The following is a 24,178-nucleotide window of genomic DNA, read 5'->3' as shown; positions in this document are numbered from 1 at the left end:
CCTTTTGACAGCTCTTTAAATACTAAAAGGCAAGCGAGGACCATGCATATAACAAAATGTGGTTGCGTTGATATCATTTCCCATCATTATATTTACTTAAAACTACCAAAATTCTAATTATATAACCATATTATCATGTAAAATAATTAAAATTACTCCAAAATAATTATGAAACAACCAATTACTCCAAAATCTTAAGCTATTGGAGAAGGCGTTGTTTAATCTTTTATACTCACTCCCTCTCACATGGGGGCCCTCTTTTTAGGGTTGCCCTACACGTGGCATATGTGGCCGCTCTTTTGGGTTGGCCATTACATGTGGATTTTTAATATCAAGGAGTTTTGAACTCCCATGACCTTTGCTTTGATATCATGTGAAACAACCAATTACTCCAAAAGCTTAAGCTATTGGAGAAGGGGTTAATTTAATCTTTTATACTCTACAATACGGGGTCTGATTCTAATACTCTAAACCGTATCCTTGCAACATAGGAGATAGAGTTCATCTCTTTTTACATGTTTTAACAAGCTCACAATGGCTATTAAAATTCCCAAAAAGCTCTCCAATCGAAAAAAGTGTAAAATACTCATCATCAAAAGATGGTCGTGCAGATGGGCCACCAGTGTGCAGATTTTCATCTCCTTTTACAAGTTTTAACAAGCTCATAAACGCTATTACAATTCGCAAAAATCTCCAATCGGAGAAATGTAAGATAAAGTGAGTCGTCTCATTATCAAAACATGGTCGCGCAGATGGGCCACCAATGATCAAAATGAGTGCTTAGGTCAAAGGTTGAATGAAATCACATTGATTCGATCAAGAGTTGCAAAATTAATTATTAAACTCTTCTTAGCAAGACTCTAAGAGAGTCATCCAAATGTATATGGTAAGGATTTCATAAATAAGTTGGACTCTTCATGAACAAAACCCAATTAATTACTAAGGCCATATCCACTTTGGATATTGAGAATTGATTTTGTGTCCAAAACCAATTCTTGGAAAAACTGGGTGGTTGCTTTGCAATTGTAGAATCAATTTTGGACCCAAATCCATTCTATTACGTAAAGGGTGGGTGCAAGGTAGTTCAAAATCTAGCACATTCGCCTTTCCTTATATGGGGCCCCTGCTTCCACTCTTCTAAAAAGGGGAAGTAGCTTGCACTTATTTTTCAGTCATTCCCTAAGCATGACTTCTTTCGAATCTTAAATCATTTCTTATGATTCACAGATGCGTAGATTAGGTGTGACATGGTATTGAATATCTTGCCGTTTCTTATTATTCGAGGTGGCGCCCAACTTACCAATAGGCTTTTTTACCTATATCTCTTTCATTGCCTAGCTAACCAATCCCCCGGAAAATGGCGTGTATGTCTTTCTTTAAAAAAAAAATCCGTAGGCAAAGACGAATTATAGTAATTTGTTTTAATCCAAGACATAAACAGAGACAGGAGTAATCTTTCTAAAAAGGACTTTTCTAAAATAAACTAAAATACCGGATGTACAAAACCAAACTATCTCACAGTATTTTAAACCCAACTCACATACCACTTGAATTTGCGAACAACCAAACCCTTGGGACCTTCTTCAAACCTAGGATGTGACGAGTTGACATCGAGATGTCAAACAACTATATCGTTAAGATTGTTGTTCAAGCCGCAGTAGGAAATGCTATTTGTGCAGTCATGGGTCATGGTATGCAACGAGTAGAAGTCATGATAAAGGGTCCTGGTCTCGGAAGAGATACAACACTAACAAGCACTACCTTTCCTTCGATCGATCGTGAGACGTAGTGGGCAGGCCCTTCTCGCAGTTTACGTTACCATGGATTCCTAAAGATGAGTTTACGTAATTACCCTAGCACAAGATAGTTTCTGACTGACGGGTGTGCACCAAACTGATCACTTCTTGCTAATCCCGTCTCTAAAGAGCAGTTTCGAGCAACTTCTGCATCTTTATATGCTCTCAAGCCGATTCAAATGAAAGAATTAACAATTCCACTTTTCACTTGATCGAGCAGTTAGGCCTGGTAGGGCACAATGGAAAGTGCCCGACGATTGGCTAGATTATTTTCAGAAGGGGTTCATTTTTAACCCCTCCGGGGGCTAATTAAAATCAATTTCCTAATGCTATGTTTGGATGGAAGGGAAACTATTTATTGAGGAAATTTTTTATTTCTGCACTTTTAAGGAAAAATTATAAATTTTAGGGATAATATTATAAAGAGAAATGCTAGATTCACAGGCACTCTTGGAAAAAAAGGGAGTAAAGGGTGCCTCCATTGGTCAGTTTTCATTTATGCATGACAATTATGATCATACTTTTCTGCGGCATCTTAAATAGTAATTGGCCAATGGGGCGCCCTTTACCCCCTTTTTTGCAAGGGTGCCTGTGGGACTAGCATTCCTCTCTCTCTAATAACTTTTTTCGTTTTCTACTATATATAAGAAAAAGAGGAAGCCAACAGAGATTCTCATCTAGTTGTCGTTGACATCTCCATTCCATCTCTGAAAATCTCTCATGTCCCTGGTTCATCAGGGCTACTGCTAATAGGTCTTTGAATATCAAAATACAACAGTAAAGTTTCAGCATCCAAAAAATCCATCTATAAAAACCTACATATAACAAGCTCCTCCAATCGGGCCCGTGTGTAGCCAAGATGCACCTGGATCAACTTGTAACCTCTACTTTGAGCACATCACTACAACTTTTAACTTCTACACTTCACCACTACTTGCGCATGTCACCACCGGTCCCACCACTACATGTCCTTTTGAGAGGGATCTTGAAATAACCACCCACTTTAGCTTTGAAATTTCACATGTTCCTCTGTAGGAGGATAATTGTGGCCTCCATCTTTTAGAAAAGTGGCACTTGGCATATTAACTCCCCTGACTTGTCCTTGTTAGGTCATTAATCAGTAACTCGGTCTCTCATGACCATGGTTTTAAATTTGGACCGAAATTTTGGATTTCGGTTGGGACCGAAACCGAAATTTGCCGAAATTTCAGAATTTCGTTAATTTCTTCAGAATCTTTGCCTCTCAATGGGCGCTTGTGTTCCTTTCTTCTTATTAATGTTATCTCTAAGCTCTTTGGAATCTTAACATCCCCACCTTTAACTCTTAAAAACTACGCTATTGTTCTACATTGGATCGAATAAAGTGCGTTCCTTTCTTTTTATTAATGTTATCTCTAAGCTCTTTGGAATCTTAACATCTCCACCTTTAACTCTTAAAAACTACGCTATTGTTCTACATTGGATCGAATAAAGTGCGTTCCTTTCTTTTTATTAATGTTATCTCTAAGCTCTTTGGAATCTTAACATCTCCACCTTTAACTCTTAAAAACTACGCTATTGTTCTACATTGGATCGAATAAAATGCTTAGCTAATTCCATGCGTCTAACCAAAAAATCTATTTTTTCTTCTTCCAATTTTCTTTCTTCCCATTCATTCATAGTGGGCTCTTCTTCATTTAATTCCCTTTTATTCCACCAATAAATCTCTATTGGCGGATTACCCCTTATCCGTAAGGGTTAAAAGGAAAAAGAGAAAAAGAAGGTAAACAAACCTCTTGTTAAAGAAAGTCATAAAAGTACATATTTTTGGCATAAAATCATTTCCTATATGATTGCCATTATCAAAATCATAGTGTATCGATATCATTTCCTATGAGGCAAAAAGGCTACTGACTGCTGAAATCTCCGCCCTTTTCCCCTTGCCTTTGTTCCATTCTTTGCTTCTTTTTATTTTATGGGCATTTGTTCCATTCTTCCTCTTTCTTCTCCAACACCCAAATGCATTTTTCCATCTTCTTCATTCTCATAACCCACACCTCTCCAAAACCCAAAACCCAAAACCCAAAACCCTAACCCATCATTACACACCCTCCTCCAAAACCCAAAACCCTAACCCTAGAAATCATAATCACACCCAAAACCCTAACCCTAAAATCATCATTAAACACCCTTCTCCATAACCCTAAAATCACCCTAACCCTAAAATCATCATTTACTTCAAGATCAATGGCCCCTGTGGATCCCCATTCCTTCACAGACTCCACCCACCCATTTGCTACCCACATCTCCCTCTCTCTCTACTTCAATTTCCCCTCTTCCACAATCCACTCCTCCGCCCTCCTCACGCTCCCAAGCCCGCACTCCGGCCCCATCTCCCTCGACGCTCGCTCCCTCGCAATCTCCTCAGTCCTCGACCCACAAACCCTAACCCCTCTCCCCTTCTCCCTCTCCCCAAATTCAGACCCAATCAAAGGCCAAAACCTCACCATCACTCTCTCAAATCAATCCTCCTTCCTCATCACATTCTCCACGAGTCCTTCCTCCTCCGCCCTCCAATGGCTTTCTCCCCCTCAAACGTTCAACAAAACCCTCCCTTTTGTCTATACCCAATGCCAATCGATCCACGCAAGATCCGTATTCCCCTGCCAAGACACCCCCGCAGCTCGAATTTGCTACTCCGCCCGCCTAAACCTCCCCCGCCAACTCTCCGCGGTAATGTCAGCCGCCCACATTGATCGCCGGCCCCCAATCCTCGGCGAGGGCTTATCCTCATGTGATGAGGCCTTATGGTGCGCGGAGGATCGGGTTGTGGAGGAATTCGCGATGGAACAGCCAATTCCACCATATCTGTTTGCATTCGCGGTGGGGGAGATTAACTATAGGGAGGTGGGCCCAAGGACTAGGGTTTATGCGGAGTCAGTGCCCGCAGTATTGGATGCGGCGGCGAAAGAGTTTGCAGGGACTGAGGAGATGATAAGGCAGGGGGAGAGGTTGTTTGGGCCTTATGAGTGGGGGAGGTTTGATCTTTTGGTGTTGCCACCGAGTTTTCCTTATGGAGGGATGGAGAATCCGAGGATGGTGTTCCTGACGCCGACTGTAATCAGGGGAGATGCTAGTGGGGCGCAGGTTGTGGCTCATGAGCTTGCTCATAGTTGGACTGGGAATCTGATCACCAACAAGACCAATGAGGATTTCTGGTTGAATGAGGTAACTCTGATATTTGTTCAACTTTTTTGATTTCTTGTTATCCCTGAAATTCACAGTTTGTTTTGCCAAAATAGAAAGTGTCTACTATAGAAAACAGAAACCCTAAATAAAATGTCCCTAAAGATGTCAAGCCATCAAGCCCGGATCACATCGTATTCAGTATTTGATTTTTTTGAAATATTTGGTATTTTGAGAAAGTCTAGTTTTGAATTGGGGCAAATTGGGTTGTTGTGGAGAGGTTTTGGGTTTGATCTATATAAATATTTTGCTTCTGTTCTAGGGTGTTATAACATATGCAGAGTGGAAAATAGTTCTGCCTGAAATTGACAGTTTGTTAGATCTATGATATTTTTTTTTTTTTTGAAAGTTAACAGAAATATTATTAAAAAGGAGAGAGGGGACAAGATGTCCCAGTACAAAGGTGCTTTAAGCTATACAGCAGATCAACTGAAGGTCATAGCCCCTGTAAATATTACAATGACAGACATTAAGATGACACCCTTTTTTGCCAGCGTGTCTGCCGAGGAGTTGGCAGTTCTCCTACGATCTATGATATTTAGAATCGTTTTTTTTTTGAAATGTTTGGTGTTTGAGAAAGTCTAGTTTTGAGTTGGGTGAAATGGATTGTTGTGGCGAGGTTTTGGCTTTGATGTATATAAATCTGTTGCTTCTGTTCTAGCATTGTACAATGTATGCAGAGCGTAGAATTGTTCTGCCTGAAATTGACAGTTTGTTAGATCTATGATATTCAGTATTTGTTTTTTTTTTTTTGAAATATTTAGTGTTTGAGAAAGTCTAGTTTTGAATTGGGGCGAAATGGGTTGTTGTGGAGAGGTTTGGCTTTGATCTATATAAATCTTTTGCGTCTGTTCTAGGGGTTTACAACGTATGCAGAGCGGAGAATTGTTGAGGTTGTACAAGGGGAAGATCGAGCTGCCCTGAATATTGGAATTGGTTGGAGGGGTCTGAATGAAGACATGGAGAGATTCCATGACAACATGGAGTTTACAAAGCTCAAGACCAGGCAGGAAGGGGTGGATCCTGATGATATCTACTCTCATGTTCCATACGAGAAAGGATTTCAGTTTCTCTGGCGCATTGAACGTCAGGTGATGAATACCCCTCAAGAGCATGATTTTTTCTTTTAACTGATTGAAATAGGTAAGCTGCACTTTTCTAAAACCATGACAAGAAATATTTTTGAGCCTAATGGTTTGTTCTTTTCACTGCTCAAGATTTGTCGGCCTGCATTTGATGAATTCCTTAAGAAATATATTGCCACCTTCAAGTTCCAATCAATCGATACCGAGATGTTTCTTGATTTCCTAAAAGCGAATGTCCCTGGAATAGAGAAGGAAATCGATCTAGATGTCTGGATTCATGGTACTGGAATCCCTCCAGATGCTTTGGAACCAGTTTCTACTATTTATACCAAAATTGTATCCCTGGCTACGGAGTTCAAGCTCGGGAGGATGCCAAGAGAGGACGAGGTAGCAGAATGGCGCGGACAGGAATGGGAGCTTTACTTGGAGAATCTTCCCAAAGGAATTGAGTCTTCACAGGTATTGTCTGTTCCCTGCGATTCATTGATAACCGATCTCTTTCTTTAGGACCCATTTATGCTTGTTTCCATGTTTCCTGTTTGCAATGATTTAGATGCAATTGAATCTGCTTTCTGTTTTCTTTGTTGGTTATTTAATATTATCTTTGTTTCCTGTTTGGGTCCTTTGCTATCAATGTAATCGTAGTGTATATTCTTTAGTAATACCATGCCAGTTGATTTATATCAATATGACCATAATGTTATCTGCTGATGATTGTCTTTGTAGTCCTTCATGGTTTGCCGCTTTCTTCTAGGTCTCTCAGTTATAATTCTCCATCGCCGCCCCCATTTCTTCTGGATCTTCTTTTTGGTGAAACCTGTAAAAGTGCCGTTGCTTGTGATCATCCATACATTTTTCATGGGCATTAGCTACATTCCTTTGCCTTCGTTTTCTTTGTGCTTAAAAGGGAATAAATTGTCTAAGCTTTGCATACGACAATAACATTTGATTGATCTGTAGTTTGCATTATATCTTTTAAATATATATATTTTTTGCATTATATCATCATTGCAGTCAAATGTACCGTGGGCTACTAGTGAATTCTAGAATATGCTCTGCCAGTGCTCAGAACAGCTTGTTTTTTCCCTTCTGTTAATATGTTTTAAACTGCCTGGATGAACTCACTGAAATTATACAATGGTTATGGTCATTATGTCCTTATATTGTTTTTAGAGTGGTAACTAAATTGAAGGAAAAATAGGATTACAAATGCACTTCTTGGGGTAAGGACGACCCCATATGCAAAGATTCCCTTAGAGCACCCAATTTGGCAAGACGGTCCACCAGGTTGTTTGCATTTATAGGGATAACTGATAAGTAGAATGTTCAACTTTTGCACAACTTTCTATCATTAGATTTCGCCCTCAAGTGATTAAGAAAGATGCAAATGCCCCTAGGAATGGTTAGCATCTCCACTTCCGAGTCATTGGAAGAACCTACATGACTGGCAAAGAAAAAGATGATGATACCCCAAGAATCAGGGAAAACATCTTGATGGTTGCCAAGGGAGCAACCATCGACATTGAGTCGAGTGCACTATCCATGGGAGGTTTCCATTTAGCTATCATCTTGGATTTCGAAAAGAAGCTGTTAATAAGTGTTCCTCAAGCTCTCATTATGCTATCAATAGAGTAACCGCTGGAGGATTCATGTTGCAAGACCCACAATGCGATCAAGATCTTGACTTTCCAAGCCAACCATTTAGGGAAAGAAGCTTTTTTTTGAATGATCACCATTTCATTGATAGGAAGACCGAGATGGTCAAGTTACAATGAGAAAAAGACACCCAATGGGCTAAAAAAACAAACAACATACGGGATTCAGGGAGGAAGAGAGTCAAACAATGCTAGAGACTCTTTCCGCACTCCTTCCCTTGCAAGACGATCAGCCACCTCATTTGCCGACCGACGAACATGCATGAATACAAACTCTGAGTTACTCGACCAATCGAACATCTCACCAAAGAGCCTGTCGAGTCTCCACCGATAGCTTTGATTCCTTTTATGCGACTTGATAACATTGAGAGAATCCCCATATACTACTGAGTTGTCTATTTTGTTCTCCACCATTATTTTAAGCCCTCATAAGTCGCTCGAACCTCCGCTTCTGTGTCATCTACTTCCCCAATGGGACCCAGAAATGCCCACACCACATCCCCTTGATCATTTCTTACCACGCCTCCAATTCTTGCCGGGCCCGGATTCCTCAAACTCGATCCGTCAAAGTTTAACTTTAGGAAACCGGGAGGTGGAGGTTCCCATTTCTGAACAACTTTTTGTTCAATCTCCACACTCCAACATACTTCCCTCCAACCTTCCCAAAGCTCACAAGCCGATACGAATCTCAAAGAAGGAAGAGATTTCACCCTATGGATCGTGAGGGCTATCGCTTTGATAAATAAGAAAGCGGGGTCTCTTGAGTGCCCTTTGGACCTCTGTTGTTTTTTCTCCCGTGAGGGAAAGAAGCTCTATCCTCGAAGATCCACATTCCTTTCCGACCGTAATCCCCATAGCACGACCATAGGGCTAAGATGCCAAAGACTCATCCCCATAGAGCAAAAGCTTCTAATAAATTCCATTAGAATTTTTCGAGTGGTCTGGGATGTAGGATTTTTAGTGACCATATTCATTAGAATGATTATGGATATCCTCTCTTTGAGTGGTTCGGGATGTAGGACATAATCCCCATAGCATTATGCCCTTATATTGTTTTGAAAAATTCTAATCATTATACAATGATTATGTTCATCCTATCTTAGAGTGTTTCTGGATGTAGGATTTTTCCACCTTGCGAATCTTTTCTCCATTCTCCACAATTGAATTCCATAAGGTGGTCGGGGGAATGCCCATACCTAATGAAAATCCGTAATGAAATTCCCAATTTTTTCTCCATTCTCCACAGTCGGCAAGGACAAGGAAGAATAACCTGTAACTTAAGCCAAGCAAGGACGAGGTTTTCTCTCAATCCTGAAACCAACTCAAACCATCTTAGGATGATATGCAAATTGTAAATGAGATTCTGAATTTCTGATTAGCCTTGCAGAAGATGATAGTTTCCTCAACAAATTGTTGATGAGATATCGACCCCATGCCTCTGAAGTTCACTCCCTCGATTAAACCAGCTTCCTTTGCTTTGACCAACATGATGCTAAGTCCTCCCTATCAAGAAAGGAAAGGAGGAGACTCACTTTCACGCAAGCCACTCGAGGTATGAAAAAAAGCCTTTTGGGTTGCCATTGACGAAAATTTAGGAGGGGAAGATTTGCGTTCTTTAATCTATTTACTCCAAACGGCCCAAAGTTCATTCTACCTAACAGGTATTCAACGAAGATCTAATCCACATGGCCGCGAGCCTTTTCCATGTTGATTTTGCAAATTAAACCGGGTGCTTTTTCTCTATGCAAATAATCTAGGCATTCGTTAGCAATGAGGACTGCATTGAGGTTTGTCTTCCAATCACAGAAGCTCCTTGGAAATGGGAGATGGTCAATCGTATTACTTTCTTGAGCTGCTGTGTCATGATTTTTGCAATGATCATCCGCAAAATTTAATTTTAATTTAACATAAAAAAATAAAAAGTAAAAACATATGCAAATGATATAATTTAAAGATGAAACTTCAGGAAAGGTTGGAATAAGCACAAATACACACTTAGAAACTATCACATAAGCAAGACAATCATCCTTAATGGTTTAAAAACATTGAAGACCTAGTGAAATGCACTGTCGCACATGTCTGGTAATTTAGTACAAGGAATGCGAGACTGAAGGGAGCCCTTGCAAAAATGAGATGAAACTTGAAAGGGCTACCCCAATGACTGTACCTTACTCTAAAATATAAAAGTCAAACAGTTTTAAATGTACTTTGGTGGTGTGCAGCCAATGGTAGAGCCCTTTCATCTCATTTTTGCAAGGGGCTCCCTTAATTCTAGCATTCATTTAGTTCATACCAAATTTCACATGTTACTCAATTCAACTAAGCCTTTGTCCCAAACTAGTTGGGGTCGGCTGATGAGTCCTTTATTAGAAAATTTTCATGAAGAAGGTGAAAATTTCACATGTTATTTATATAAATAGTTATACATAATACATGCACCACATTTCACATGCAATTCATATAAATATAATTATGTAATACATGCTGATATAATATACCACAATTACAGTTGTGATTTTTGTTTATGCATTTCGGTTGTTTCGGTTTGGGTTTTGATGGGAGTGGAAACGGAAATATTTTGATGGAAATTTGAAACCATGGGCTAATAGGTATGAAGTCTTTCACTTCTCTTCCTCCTTGAGAATGAGTAGAATGAAGCTGGCCTTCAGGCTGTTTCTCTTGGTTCTACTGTTATAATGAGAAGATCTTGCACAAAAATATATGAAATCGAATGGATGGTGCCTCTTTTGTACGAAAGATGAAGAATCGTTAGAGCACCTATTGGTTCATTGCCTCTTTTCGCATCTGGATGAGTATCATTAAAAGCTTTGGCCTACATTGGTCCCTTTAAAGTTCAAAAAGAAATATCGGAGTGGGGAAGAATGGATTGTAGTCGTGGGCCTTTTCATAATGGATTGTAGTGGTAGGCCTTTTCATAAAACAGGTAGTTCGATTAGGTGTTCATTTAGGCGTATGGTCCCGTATGTCTTGATTTGATATATGTGGAAAGAAAGTTGAATTAGCAAAATCAGGGTGGGGAAGAATTATACTATATATTTTCTTGTCATGGGGGAGAAATGGTAAGGACCTTGCTATAGTGCGGGAGAGATTCTAAAAAACTGGAAGGTGATTATGTTCGAGAAAATCCCGCCACCGACCGGATGGCTCAAAATGAATTTTGATGGAAGATTTAAAAGCAATCCCAGGTGGGGCGGGCATTGGTGGACTTGTTCGGGACTCAAATGGGCGAGTAATCCTGTTGTTCTCAGGATCAGTCGGCGTCTGTGATGCAAATTATTATGGGGTTTGAGTTGGTTTGCTGCCCATGGTTTTGGGCCGTTGATTATTGAAGTCAACTCTTCAAACGTGATAGCTTGGGTTGCTAACAAAACGGTCAGGTCGTGGAACTTGTCGGACATTATCGCAGAAATTAGAGATCTGGTTGAGCTTCTTGCGCCTAAATTTCAGCATAGAAGACGTTTGGCGAATGAAGATGCAGAAAAATTAGCAAAAGGAGCGGATAGGGAGGGAATGACGATCGTACTTGCAGCTCGCTCTGATGGCTGACAACTGGATTGAAGTTTTGCGAGGATGCATCCTGGGCTGTATTATCTGTAGCTTGGTAGGGGTGTGTTTTCTTGCTTTTTGGGCAAGACTGTTCTGTGTTTCGGCTGGAATGCATTTTGCTTTTATTATCTAATAAAACAGCTACCTTTCGAAAAAAAAGTAATTGAAATCAAATGCATCTGAGCTGCACATGCTTTACTTCTGCTTGAATATACACAAGCGAATATACACAAGCAATGGGTTGAACCATTCCAAAAAAAAGAAAACAAGCAATGGTTTGATAGAGCATGACTTGCTGCTGCTTGAATCTCAAGAAATTCACAGGGATACTTCTGAAAGGACCAAAACTCAAGTTAAAACTGCCTAGTCCATGGATTGTTTTCTGATCTTGACAAAATAAGATGGCTTATTGTGCTTTCTTTTCTTATTTTTTTTCTTAAAGACAAGATTACAAAATTTCAATTTTATTCCGACTCCATATTAATTATCTCTATCTTCATTTGTTAAATTTTAATATAGTTTGATTATATCTGTTAAAAAATGCTGTATTCTGACAATATAGGAAAAAAAAACACCCCTTTTATTTGGCAATGCAGGTTGCGGCTTTGGATGCGCGTTACAGGCTATCAGAATGTAAGGACTGGGAGGTGAAAGTGGCATTTCTGCAACTGGCTATATCTTCTGGATGTAGGGAATACTTTGTCGAGGTGGAGAAAACTTTGAAGGAAGTCGGGAGGATGAAGTATCTTCGTCCTCTGTACACAGCACTGGCTCAGGCCACGGGGAATGACGAAGCAAAAATACTTGCCAAAAGAGTGTTTATGGAGGCCCGCGAGTGTTATCACCCCATAGCTCAAGGTGTTGTGGAGACCATCCTTTCCAAGCATCTGTAAACACCACTAATAAACTATACTTAACTGAACCACAGGAATCTAACTATTGAGGCTTTTTCGTATTTGTTGATCCTCTGATTTCCATATGTTCTCTGTTTTATCTCAATTGCATGCATCTTGACAAACTATGTTCTTTGAAGCAGCACAAGAATCTTACTATTGAGGCTTTTTGATATTTTTTGATCTGATGATTACCTTGTGCTCTTTGTTTTATCTCAATTTGATGCATCTTGATAAACTACGTTCTTTAAAGCAGCTAGTTGCTGGAAGCCCTTCACACAGTGATCCAATTGCCATTAAGGCAATCTCTGTTACAATCTGAATGAGTTTTGATCGTAACCACCCCCACGCCCCCCACCCGCCGGCTCTCTCTCTCTCTCTCTCTCTCTCTCTCTCTCTCTCATTTATGAGTATTTTGATCAATAAAGTGTATGTTAAGATTTGAACTTTGATCAATGGCCCTCAGACCCCGCAATGGCGGGAGCTGCGTGCACTGGCTGCCTTTTTTTCTTTTTTCTTTTTAAAGATTTGAACTTAGAAATGTTTGGTTGCCAAAATCCCCAGCTTTTGCCAGGATTTTGCGTGGATTTAAACCACCACATAGGCAAAATACGTCATTAGGTTGCCAAGAAGCGCGATGAAATGCTGGGAGAATACATGGATGTTGGGGTAAAAGGGACGCATTTGCCTCATCTCTCTCTCTCTCTGACAACGGACTCATGTCATCTGCAACCAAGATGGGAGCGTCTTCAAACACATCGACCCTTGCCATTGGATTCACCGGAAAATCGAATGAGTATGAGACGGAAGGAGTGGTTTGTCGTTGGGAAAAGGAAGATGGCCTGGAAAAACAAAGGAAGAAGATGATGAAAAGGAAAAAAAAAGAAGGATGTAAAAGGTATTTGACAAAAAGAGACATGATACAATTGTCATTATATAGTTCATTTTACTTTTGCTAGGATTTTGGATTTCAACGAACCAAACAGCAGAAAACCCAGGTAATTCCTGTCTGTCTCCTTCCTGCATTCTTCTTATCCCAGCTACTCTACATGAATCCCAACATACCCTATCCCGCCTTACTTCCATCCAAACATACCCTTAAGACTTATGAAAGCATATAAAATGATCAGACACCTCCTTTTCTTCCAGTAAGGTATCCTAACCCTCTGGTTTTTAGAGGTTCTCATAATGTGCAGTCCCTCTAGATCAAAGGGCTAGGATCATCCTATGGAGGCCCACCAAATGAACTGTTTTTATGGCCACTCTAAAAATCTGGACCCCCCTCTCTAATTTCTCTCTCGTTCCTCACTTAACCCTGACCCTAACTAGTAACTATGCACAAATGTAAGTAGGACCTTTAATTCGAAATGGATTGTGATCCACTCAGGAAGTAGGGTCTGAGATATATGAACGGATTGATAGACAACACACAATCGTTCTAAACACTCATGGCAACAGTTCCCATCTCTTTCCCCATCCCAACTCATGACACAGACCTCCTTCACAACCTCCTAGCTTCTGCCCTACAATCTTCCAAGTCTCTCAAACAAGCTAAACAAATTCACGCTTCAATTCTACGAAACAACCTCCATCAACACCTCTATTCCATCTTCTTCATTCTCATAACCCACACCTCTCCAAAACCCAAAACCCAAAACCCTAACCCATCATTACACACCCTCCTCCAAAACCCAAAACCCAAAACCCAAAACCCTAACCCTAGAAATCATAATCACACCCAAATCCCTAACCCTAAAATCATCATTACACACCCTTCTCCATAACCCTAAAATCACCCTAACCCTAAAATCATCATCACACACCCTCCTCCATAACCCAAAACCCTAACCCTAAAATCATCATTTACTTCAAGATCAATGGCCCCTGTGGATCCCCATTCCTTCACAGACTCCACCCACCCATTTGCTACCCACATCTCCCTCTCTCTCTACTTCAATTTCCCCTCTTCCACAATCCACTCCTCCGCCCTCCTCACGCTCCCAAACCCGCACTCCGGCCCCATCTCCCTCGACGCTCGCTCCCTCGCAATCTCCTCCGTCCTCGACCCACAAACCCTAACCCCTCTCCCCTTCTCCCTCTCCCCAAATCCAGACCCAATCAAAGGCCAAAACCTCACCATCACTCTCTCAAATCAATCCTCCTTCCTCATCACATTCTCCACGAGTCCTTCCTCCTCCGCCCTCCAATGGCTTTCTCCCCCTCAAACGTTCAACAAAACCCTCCCTTTTGTCTATACCCAATGCCATTCGATCCACGCAAGATCCGTATTCCCCTGCCAAGACACCCCCGCAGCTCGAATCTGCTACTCCGCCCGCCTAAACCTCCCCCGCCAACTCTCCGCGGTAATGTCCGCCGCCCACATTGATCGCCGGCCCCCAATCCTTGGCGAGGGCTTATCCTCATGTGATGAGGCCTTATGGTGCGCGGAGGATCGGGTTGTGGAGGAATTCGCGATGGAACAGCCAATTCCACCATATCTGTTTGCGTTCGCGGTGGGGGAGATTAACTATAGGGAGGTGGGCCCAAGGACTAGGGTTTATGCGGAGTCAGTGCCCGCAGTATTGGATGCGGCGGCGAAAGAGTTTGCAGGGACTGAGGAGATGATAAGGCAGGGGGAGAGGTTGTTTGGGCCTTATGAGTGGGGGAGGTTTGATCTTATGGTGTTGCCACCGAGTTTTCCTTATGGAGGGATGGAGAATCCGAGGATGGTGTTCTTGACGCCGACTGTAATCAGGGGAGATGCTAGTGGGGCGCAGGTTGTGGCTCATGAGCTTGCTCATAGTTGGACTGGGAATCTGATCACCAACAAGACCAATGAGGATTTCTGGTTGAATGAGGTAACTCTGATATTTGTTCAACTTTTTTGATTTCTTGTTATCCCTGAAATTCACAGTTTGTTTTGTCAAAATAGAAAGTGTCTACTATAGAAAACAGAAACCCTAAATAAAATGTCCCTAAAGATGTCAAGCCATCAAGCCCGGATCACATCGTATTCAGTATTTGATTTTTTTGAAATATTTGGTATTTTGAGAAAGTCTAGTTTTGAATTGGGGCAAATTGGGTTGTTGTGGAGAGGTTTTGGGTTTGATCTATATAAATATTTTGCTTCTGTTCTAGGGTGTTATAACATATGCAGAGTGGAAAATAGTTCTGCCTGAAATTGACAGTTTGTTAGATCTATGATATTTTTTTTTGAAAGTTAACAGAAATATTATTAAAAAGGAGAGAGGGGACAAGATGTCCCAGTACAAAGGTGCTTTAAGCTATACAGCAGATCAACGGAAGGTCATAGCCCCTGTAAATATTACAATGACAGACATTAAGATGACACCCTCTTTTGCCAGCGTGTCTGCCGAGGAGTTGGCAGTTCTCCTACGATCTATGATATTTAGAATCGTTTTTTTTTGAAATATTTGGTGTTTGAGAAAGTCTAGTTTTGAGTTTGGGTGAAATGGGTTGTTGTGGCGAGGTTTTGGCTTTGATGTATATAAATCTGTTGCTTCTGTTCTAGCATTGTACAATGTATGCAGAGCGTAGAATTGTTCTGCCTGAAATTGACAGTTTGTTAGATCTATGATATTCAGTATTTGTTTTTTTTTTTTGAAATATTTAGTGTTTGAGAAAGTCTAGTTTTGAATTGGGGCGAAATGGGTTGTTGTGGAGAGGTTTGGCTTTGATCTATATAAATCTTTTGCGTCTGTTCTAGGGGTTTACAACGTATGCAGAGCGGAGAATTGTTGAGGTTGTACAAGGGGAAGATCGAGCTGCCCTGAATATTGGAATTGGTTGGAGGGGTCTGAATGAAGACATGGAGAGATTCCATGACAACATGGAGTTTACAAAGCTCAAGACCAGGCAGGAAGGGGTGGATCCTGATGATATCTACTCTCATGTTCCATACGAGAAAGGATTTCAGTTTCTCTGGCGCATTGAACGTCAGGTGATGAATACCCCTCAAGAGCATGATTTTTTCTTTTAACTGATTGAAATAGGTAAGCTGCACTTTTCTAAAACCATGACAAGAAATATTTTTGAGCCTAATGGTTTGTTCTTTTCACTGCTCAAGATTTGTCGGCCTGCATTTGATGAATTCCTTAAGAAATATATTGCCACCTTCAAGTTCCAATCAATCGATACCGAGATGTTTCTTGATTTCCTAAAAGCGAATGTCCCTGGAATAGAGAAGGAAATCGATCTAGATGTCTGGATACATGGTACTGGAATCCCTCCAGATGCTTTGGAACCAGTTTCTACTATTTATACCAAAATTGTATCCCTGGCTACGGAGTTCAAGCTCGGGAGGATGCCAAGAGAGGACGAGGTAGCAGAATGGCGCGGACAGGAATGGGAGCTTTACTTGGAGAATCTTCCCAAAGGAATTGAGTCTTCACAGGTATTGTCTGTTCCCTGCGATTCATTGATAACCGATCTCTTTCTTTAGGACCCATTTATGCTTGTTTCCATGTTTCCTGTTTGCAATGATTTAGATGCAATTGAATCTGCTTTCTGTTTTCTTTGTTGGTTATTTAATATTATCTTTGTTTCCTGTTTGGGTCCTTTGCTATAAATGTAATCGTAGTGTATATTCTTTAGTAATACCATGCCAGTTGATTTATATCAATATGACCATAATGTTATCTGCTGATGATTGTCTTTGTAGTCCTTCATGGTTTGCCGCTTTCTTCTAGGTCTCTCAGTTATAATTCTCCATCGCCGCCCCCATTTCTTCTGGATCTTCTTTTTGGTGAAACCTGTAAAAGTGCCGTTGCTTGTGATCATCCATACATTTTTCATGGGCATTAGCTACATTCCTTTGCCTTCGTTTTCTTTGTGCTTAAAAGGGAATAAATTGTCTAAGCTTTGCATACGACAATAACATTTGATTGATCTGTAGTTTGCATTATATCTTTTAAATATATATATTTTTTGCATTATATCATCATTGCAGTCAAATGTACCGTGGGCTACTAGTGAATTCTAGAATATGCTCTGCCAGTGCTCAGAACAGCTTGTTTTTTCCCTTCTGTTAATATGTTTTAAACTGCCTGGATGAACTCACTGAAATTATACAATGGTTATGGTCATTATGTCCTTATATTGTTTTTAGAGTGGTAACTAAATTGAAGGAAAAATAGGATTACAAATGCACTTCTTGGGGTAAGGACGACCCCATATGCAAAGATTCCCTTAGAGCACCCAATTTGGCAAGACGGTCCACCAGGTTGTTTGCATTTATAGGGATAACTGATAAGTAGAATGTTCAACTTTTGCACAACTTTCTATCATTAGATTTCGCCCTCAAGTGATTAAGAAAGATGCAAATGCCCCTAGGAATGGTTAGCATCTCCACTTCCGAGTCATTGGAAGAACCTACATGACTGGCAAAGAAAAAGATGGTGATACCCCAAGAATCAGGGAAAACATCTTGATGGTTGCCAAGGGAGCAACCATCGACATTGAGTCGAGTGCACTATCCATAGGAGGTTTCCATTTAGCTATCATCTTGGATTTCGAAAAGAAGCTGTTAATAAGTGTTCCTCAAGCTCTCATTATGCTATCAATAGAGTAACCTCTGGAGGATTCATGTTGCAAGACCCACAATGCGATCAAGAACTTGACTTTCCAAGCCAACCATTTAGGGAAAGAAGCTTTTTTTTGAATGATCACCATTTCATTGATAGGAAGACCGAGATGGTCAAGATACAATGAGAAAAAGACACCCAATGGGCTAAAAAAACAAACAACATACGGGATTCAGGGAGGAAGAGAGTCAAACAATGCTAGAGACTCTTTCCGCACTCCTTCCCTTGCAAGACGATCAGCCACCTCATTTGCCGACCGACGAACATGCATGAATACAAACTCTGAGTTACTCGACCAATCGAACATCTCACCAAAGAGCCTGTCGAGTCTCCACCGATAGCTTTGATTCCTTTTATGCGACTTGATAACATTGAGAGAATCCCCATATACTACTGAGTTGTCTATTTTGTTCTCCACCATTATTTTAAGCCCTCATAAGTCGCTCGAACCTCCGCTTCTGTGGCATCCACTTCCCCAATGGGACCCAGAAATGCTCACAATACATCCCCTTGATCATTTCTTACCACGCCTCCAATTCTTGCCGGGCCCGGATTCCTCAAACTCGATCCGTCAAAGTTTAACTTTAGGAAACCGGGAGGTGGAGGTTCCCATTTCTGAACAACTTTTTGTTCAATCTCCACACCTCTAACATACTTCCCTCCAACCTTCCCAAAGCTCATAAGCCGATACGAATCTCAAAGAAGGAAGAGATTTCACCCTATGGATCGTGAGGGCTATCGCTTTGATAAATAAGAAAGCGGGGTCTCTTGAGTGCCCTTTGGACCTCCGTTGTTTTTTCTCCCGCGAGGGAAAGAAGCTTTATCCTCGAAGATCCACATTCCTTTCCGACTGTAATCCCCATAGCACGACCATAGGGCTAAGATGCCAAAGACTCATCCCCATAGAGCAAAAGCTTCTAATAAATTCCATTAGAATTTTTCGAGTGGTCTGGGATGTAGGATTTTTAATGACCATATTCATTAGAATGATTATGGATATCCTCTCTTTGAGTGGTTCGGGATGTAGGACATAATCCCCATAGCATTATGCCCTTATATTGTTTTGAAAAATTCTAATCATTATACAATGATTATGTTCATCCTATCTTAGAGTGTTTCTGGATGTAGGATTTTTCCACCTTGCCAATTTTTTCTCCATTCTCCACAATTGAATTCCATAAGGTGGTCGGGGGAATGCCCATACCTAATGAAAATCCCTAATGAAATTCCCAATTTTTTCTCCATTCTCCACAGTCGGCAAGGACGAGGAAGAATAACCTGTAACTTAAGCCAGGCAAGGACGAGGTTTTCTCTCAATCCTGAAACCAACTCAAACCATCTTAGGATGATATGCAAATTGTAAATGAGATTCTGAATTTCTGATTAGCCTTGCAGATGATAGTTTCCTCAACAAATTGTTGATGAGATATCGACCCCATGCCTCTGAAGTTCACTCCCTCGATTAAACCAGCTTCCTTTGCTTTGACCAACATGATGCTAAGTCCTCCCTATCAAGAAAGGAAAGGAGGAGACTCACTTTCACGCAAGCCACTCGAGGTATGAAAAAAAGCCTTTTGGGTTGCCATTGACGAAAATTTAGGAGGGGAAGATTTGCGTTCTTTAATCTATTTACTCCAAACGGCCCAAAGTTCATTCTACCTAACAGGTATTCAACGAAGATCTAATCCACATGGCCGCGAGCCTTTTCCATGTTGATTTTACAAATTAAACCGGGTGCTTTTTCTCTATGCAAATAATCTAGGCATTCGTTAGCAATGAGGACTGCATTGAGGTTTGTCTTCCAATCACAGAAGCTCCTTGGAAATGGGAGATGGTCAATCGTATTACTTTCTTGAGCTGCTGTGTCATGATTTTTGCAATGATCATCCGCAAAATTTAATTTTAATTTAACATAAAAAAATAAAAAGTAAAAACATATGCAAATGATATAATTTAAAGATGAAACTTCAGGAAAGGCTGGAATAAGCACAAATACACACTTAGAAACTATCACATAAGCAAGACAATCATCCTTAATGGTTTAAAAACATTGAAGACCTAGTGAAATGCACTGTCGCACATGTCTGGTAATTTAGTACAAGGAATGCTAGACTGGAGGGAGCCCTTGCAAAAATGAGATGAAACTTGAAAGGGCTACCCCATTGACTGTACCTTACTCTAAAATATAAGTCAAACAGTGTTAAATGCACTTTGGTGGTGTGCAGCCAATGGTAGAGCCCTTTCATCTCATTTTTGCAAGGGCTCCCTTAATTCTAGCATTCATTTAGTTCATACCAAATTTCACATGTTACTCAATTCAACTAATCCTTTGTCCCAAACTAGTTGGGGTCGGCTAATGAGTCCTTTATTAGAAAATTTTCATGAAGAAGGTGAAAATTTCACATGTTATTTATATAAATAGTTATACATAATACATGCACCACATTTCACATGGAATTCATATAAATATAATTATGTAATACATGCTGATATAATATACCACAATTACAGTTGTGATTTTTGTTTATGCATTTCGGTTGTTTCGGTTTGGGTTTTGATGGGAGTGGAAACGGAAATATTTCGATGGAAATTTGAAACCATGGGCTAATAGGTATGAAGTCTTTCACTTCTCTTCCTCCTTGAGAATGAGTAGAATGAAGCTGGCCTTCAGGCTGTTTCTCTTGGTTCTACTGTTATAATGAGAAGATCTTGCACAAAAATATATGAAATCGAATGGATGGTGCCTCTTTTGTAAGAAAGATGAAGAATCGTTAGAGCACCTATTGGTTCATTGCCCCTTTTCGCATCTGGATGAGTATCATTAAAAGCTTTGGCCTACATTGGTCCCTTTAAAGTTCAAAAAGAAATATCGGAGGGGAAGAATGGATTGTAGTCGTGGGCCTTTTCATAATGGATTGTAGTGGTAGGCCTTTTCATAAAACAGGTAGTTCGATTAGGTGTTCATTTAGGCGTATGGTCCCGTATGTCTTGATTTGACATATGTGGAAAGAAAGTTGAATTAGCAAAATCAGGGTGGGGAAGAATTATACTATATATTCTCTTGTCATGGGGGAGAAATGGTAAGGACCTTGCTATAGTGCGGGAGAGATTCTAAAAAACTGGAAGGTGATTATGTTCGAGAAAATCCCGCCACCGACCGGATGGCTCAAAATGAATTTTGATGGAAGATTTAAAAGCAATCCCAGGTGGGGCGGGCATTGGTGGACTTGTTCGGGACTCAAATGGGCGAGCAATCCTGTTGTTCTCAGGATCAGTCGGCGTCTGTGATGCAAATTATTATGGGGTTTGAGGTGGTTTGCTGCCCATGGTTTTGGGCCGTTGATTATTGAAGGCAACTCTTCAAACGTGATAGCTTGGGTTGCTCACAAAACGGTCAGGTCGTGGAACTTGTCGGACATTATCGCAGAAATTAGAGATCTGGTGGAGCTTCTTGCGCCTAAATTTCAGCATAGAAGACGTTTGGCGAATGAAGATGCAGAAAAATTAGCAAAAGGAGCGGATAGGGAGGGAATGACGATCGTACTTGCAGCTCGCTCTGATGGCTGACAACTGGGTTGAAGTTTTGCGAGGATGCATCCTGGGCTGTATTATCTGTAGCTTGGTAGGGGTGTGTTTTCTTGCTTTTTGGGCAAGACTGTTCTGTGTTTCGGCTGGAATGCATTTTGCTTTTATTATCTAATAAAACAGCTACCTTTCGAAAAAAAAGTAATTGAAATCAAATGCATCTGAGCTGCACATGCTTTACTTCTGCTTGAATATACACAAGCGAATATACACAAGCAATGGGTTGAACCATTCCAAAAAAAAGAAAACAAGCAATGGTTTGATAGAGCATGACTTGCTGCTGCTTGAATCTCAAGAAATTCACAGGGATACTTCTGAAAGGACCAAAACTCAAGTTAAAACTGCCTAGTCCATGGATTGTTTTCTGATCTTGACAAAATAAGATGGCTTATTGTGCTTTCTTTTCTTATTTTTTTTCTTAAAGACAAGATTACAAAATTTCAATTTTATTCCGACTTCATATTAATTATCTCTGTCTTCATTTGTTAAATTTTAATATAGTTTGATTATATCTGTTAAAAAATGCTGTATTCTGACAATATAGGAAAAAAAAAACACCCCTTTTATTTGGCAATGCAGGTTGCGGCTTTGGATGCGCGTTACAGGCTATCAGAATGTAAGGACTGGGAGGTGAAAGTGGCATTTCTGCAACTGGCTATATCTTCTGGATGTAGGGAATACTTTGTCGAGGTGGAGAAAACTTTGAAGGAAGTCGGGAGGAGGAGGTATCTTCGTCTTCTGTACACAGCACTGGCTCAGGCCACGGGGAATGACGAAGCAAAAATACTTGCCAAAAGAGTGTTTATGGAGGCCCGCGAGTGTTATCACCCCATAGCTCAAGGTGTTGTGGAGACCATCCTTTCCAAGCATCTGTAAACACCACTAATAAACTATACTTAACTGAACCACAGGAATCTAACTATTGAGGCTTTTTCGTATTTGTTGATCCTCTGATTTCCATATGTTCTCTGTTTTATCTCAATTGCATGCATCTTGACAAACTATGTTCTTTGAAGCAGCACAAGAATCTTACTATTGAGGCTTTTTGATATTTTTTGATCTGATGATTTCCTTGTGCTCTTTGTTTTATCTCAATTTGATGCATCTTGATAAACTACGTTCTTTAAAGCAGCTAGTTGCTGGAAGCCCTTCACACAGTGATCCAATTGCCATTAAGGCAATCTCTGTTACAATCTGAATGAGTTTTGATCGTAACCACCCCCCCCCCCCCACCCCACCCCCCCGGCTCTCTCTCTCTCTCTCTCTCTCTCTCTCTCTCTCTCTCTCTCATTTATGAGTATTTTGATCAATAAAGTGTATGTTAAGATTTGAACTTTGATCAATGGCCCTCAGACCCCGCAATGGCGGGAGCTGCGTGCACTGGCTGCCTTTTTTTCTTTTTTCTTTTTTCTTTTTAAAGATTTGAACTTAGAAATGTTTGGTTGCCAAAATCCCCAGCTTTTGCCAGGATTTTGCGTGGATTTAAACCACCACATAGGCAAAATACGTCATTAGGTTGCCAAGAAGCGCGATGAAATGCTGGGAGAATACATGGATGTTGGGGTAAAAGGGACGCATTTGCCTCATCTCTCTCTCTCTCTGACAACGGACTCATGTCATCTGCAACCAAGATGGGAGCGTCTTCAAACACATCGACCCTTGCCATTGGATTCACCGGAAAATCGAATGAGTATGAGACGGAAGGAGTGGTTTGTCGTTGGGAAAAGGAAGATGGCCGGGAAAAACAAAGGAAGGAAGATGTTGAAAAGGAAAAAAAAAGAAGGATGTAAAGGGTATTTGACAAAAAGAGACATGATACAATTGTCATTATATAGTTCATTTTACTTTTGCTAGGATTTTGGATTTCAACGAACCAAACAGCAGAAAACCCAGGTAATTCCTGTCTGTCTCCTTCCTGCATTCTTCTTATCCCAGCTACTCTACATGAATCCCAACATACCCTATCCCGCCTTACTTCCATCCAAACATACCCTTAAGACTTATGAAAGCATATAAAATGATCAGACACCTCCTTTTCTTCCCATAAGGTATCCTAACTAGGGCTGCAACTCGAGCCGGGTAAAACCCGACCCGCATCGACCCGACCCGAAAATAGCCTGGGTCGGGTTCAGGTTTCATGGGTTTCGGGTCGAGCCGGGTTCAGCATTCAAAAGCCCGCATGAATCTCGGGTCGAGCCGGGTTTGAAGGGGCCCGACCCGACCCGAGTTACATAAGTTATAGTATGTACATTTTTTTCTATTGTTAGTTAAAAGTTAAAGGGATAATTACATTTACACCCCCTCTAGTTTCTGACACATCCACTTCCACCCCTATAGTTTAAAACGTGACAAATACACCCTTGTAGTTAAAACGTGACAAATACACCCTTGTAGTTTCAATTTGTTTAAGGTAGGCCCCCTCAGCTGAAGGTTCGTCCATAGATTGAAGGGTTAGGATGATCCGATGGAGCTGATTTTTCGGCACACCCTAACTATGTCAGGACCCATCAAATGAACGCTTTGGATCATCCAAACAATGTGGGCCCACATTATTTGGATGATTTTTTGGTAGTGTTTGGATTCGGGTAGGGGCCCACATTATTTGGATGATCCAAAGCGTTCATTTGATGGGTCTTGACATAGATATGGTGTGCCCAAAAAATCAGCTCCATCGGATCATCCTAACCCTTCAATCTATGGACGAACCTTCAGCTGAAGGGGCAAACCTTAAACAAATTGAAACTACAGGGGTGTATTTGTCACGTTTTA

The 24,178-nt window shown here is 40.7% G+C and overlaps 2 protein-coding genes across 2 annotated transcripts; both read left to right on the top strand.

Annotated features, from left to right (window-relative positions):
- Nucleotides 1–3,648: 3,648 nt before the first annotated feature.
- LOC143849706 (leucine aminopeptidase-like) lies at nt 3,649–12,406 on the top strand. Its single transcript, XM_077358863.1, has 4 exons — nt 3,649–5,003; nt 5,879–6,112; nt 6,239–6,565; nt 11,925–12,406. The coding sequence occupies exons 1-4, from the start codon at nt 4,023–4,025 to the stop codon at nt 12,219–12,221; spliced, it is 1,839 nt and encodes a 612-aa protein (XP_077214978.1). The 5' UTR covers nt 3,649–4,022; the 3' UTR covers nt 12,222–12,406.
- Nucleotides 12,407–13,608: 1,202 nt separating this feature from the next.
- LOC143849346 (leucine aminopeptidase-like) lies at nt 13,609–22,470 on the top strand. The gene is made up of 4 exons (XM_077358342.1): nt 13,609–15,079; nt 15,949–16,182; nt 16,309–16,635; nt 21,989–22,470. The coding sequence occupies exons 1-4, from the start codon at nt 14,099–14,101 to the stop codon at nt 22,283–22,285; spliced, it is 1,839 nt and encodes a 612-aa protein (XP_077214457.1). The 5' UTR covers nt 13,609–14,098; the 3' UTR covers nt 22,286–22,470.
- Nucleotides 22,471–24,178: the final 1,708 nt, after the last annotated feature.

This window comes from Tasmannia lanceolata, unplaced genomic scaffold (assembly GCF_043159265.1).
Source record: "Tasmannia lanceolata isolate RefF3 unplaced genomic scaffold, GAP_Taslan_0.1 ptg000018l, whole genome shotgun sequence".
NCBI classification, from domain to species: Eukaryota; Viridiplantae; Streptophyta; class Magnoliopsida; order Canellales; family Winteraceae; genus Tasmannia; species Tasmannia lanceolata.
Note: the sequence above shows the minus strand (reverse complement) of the source record. Positions and strands in the feature narration are given on the sequence as shown.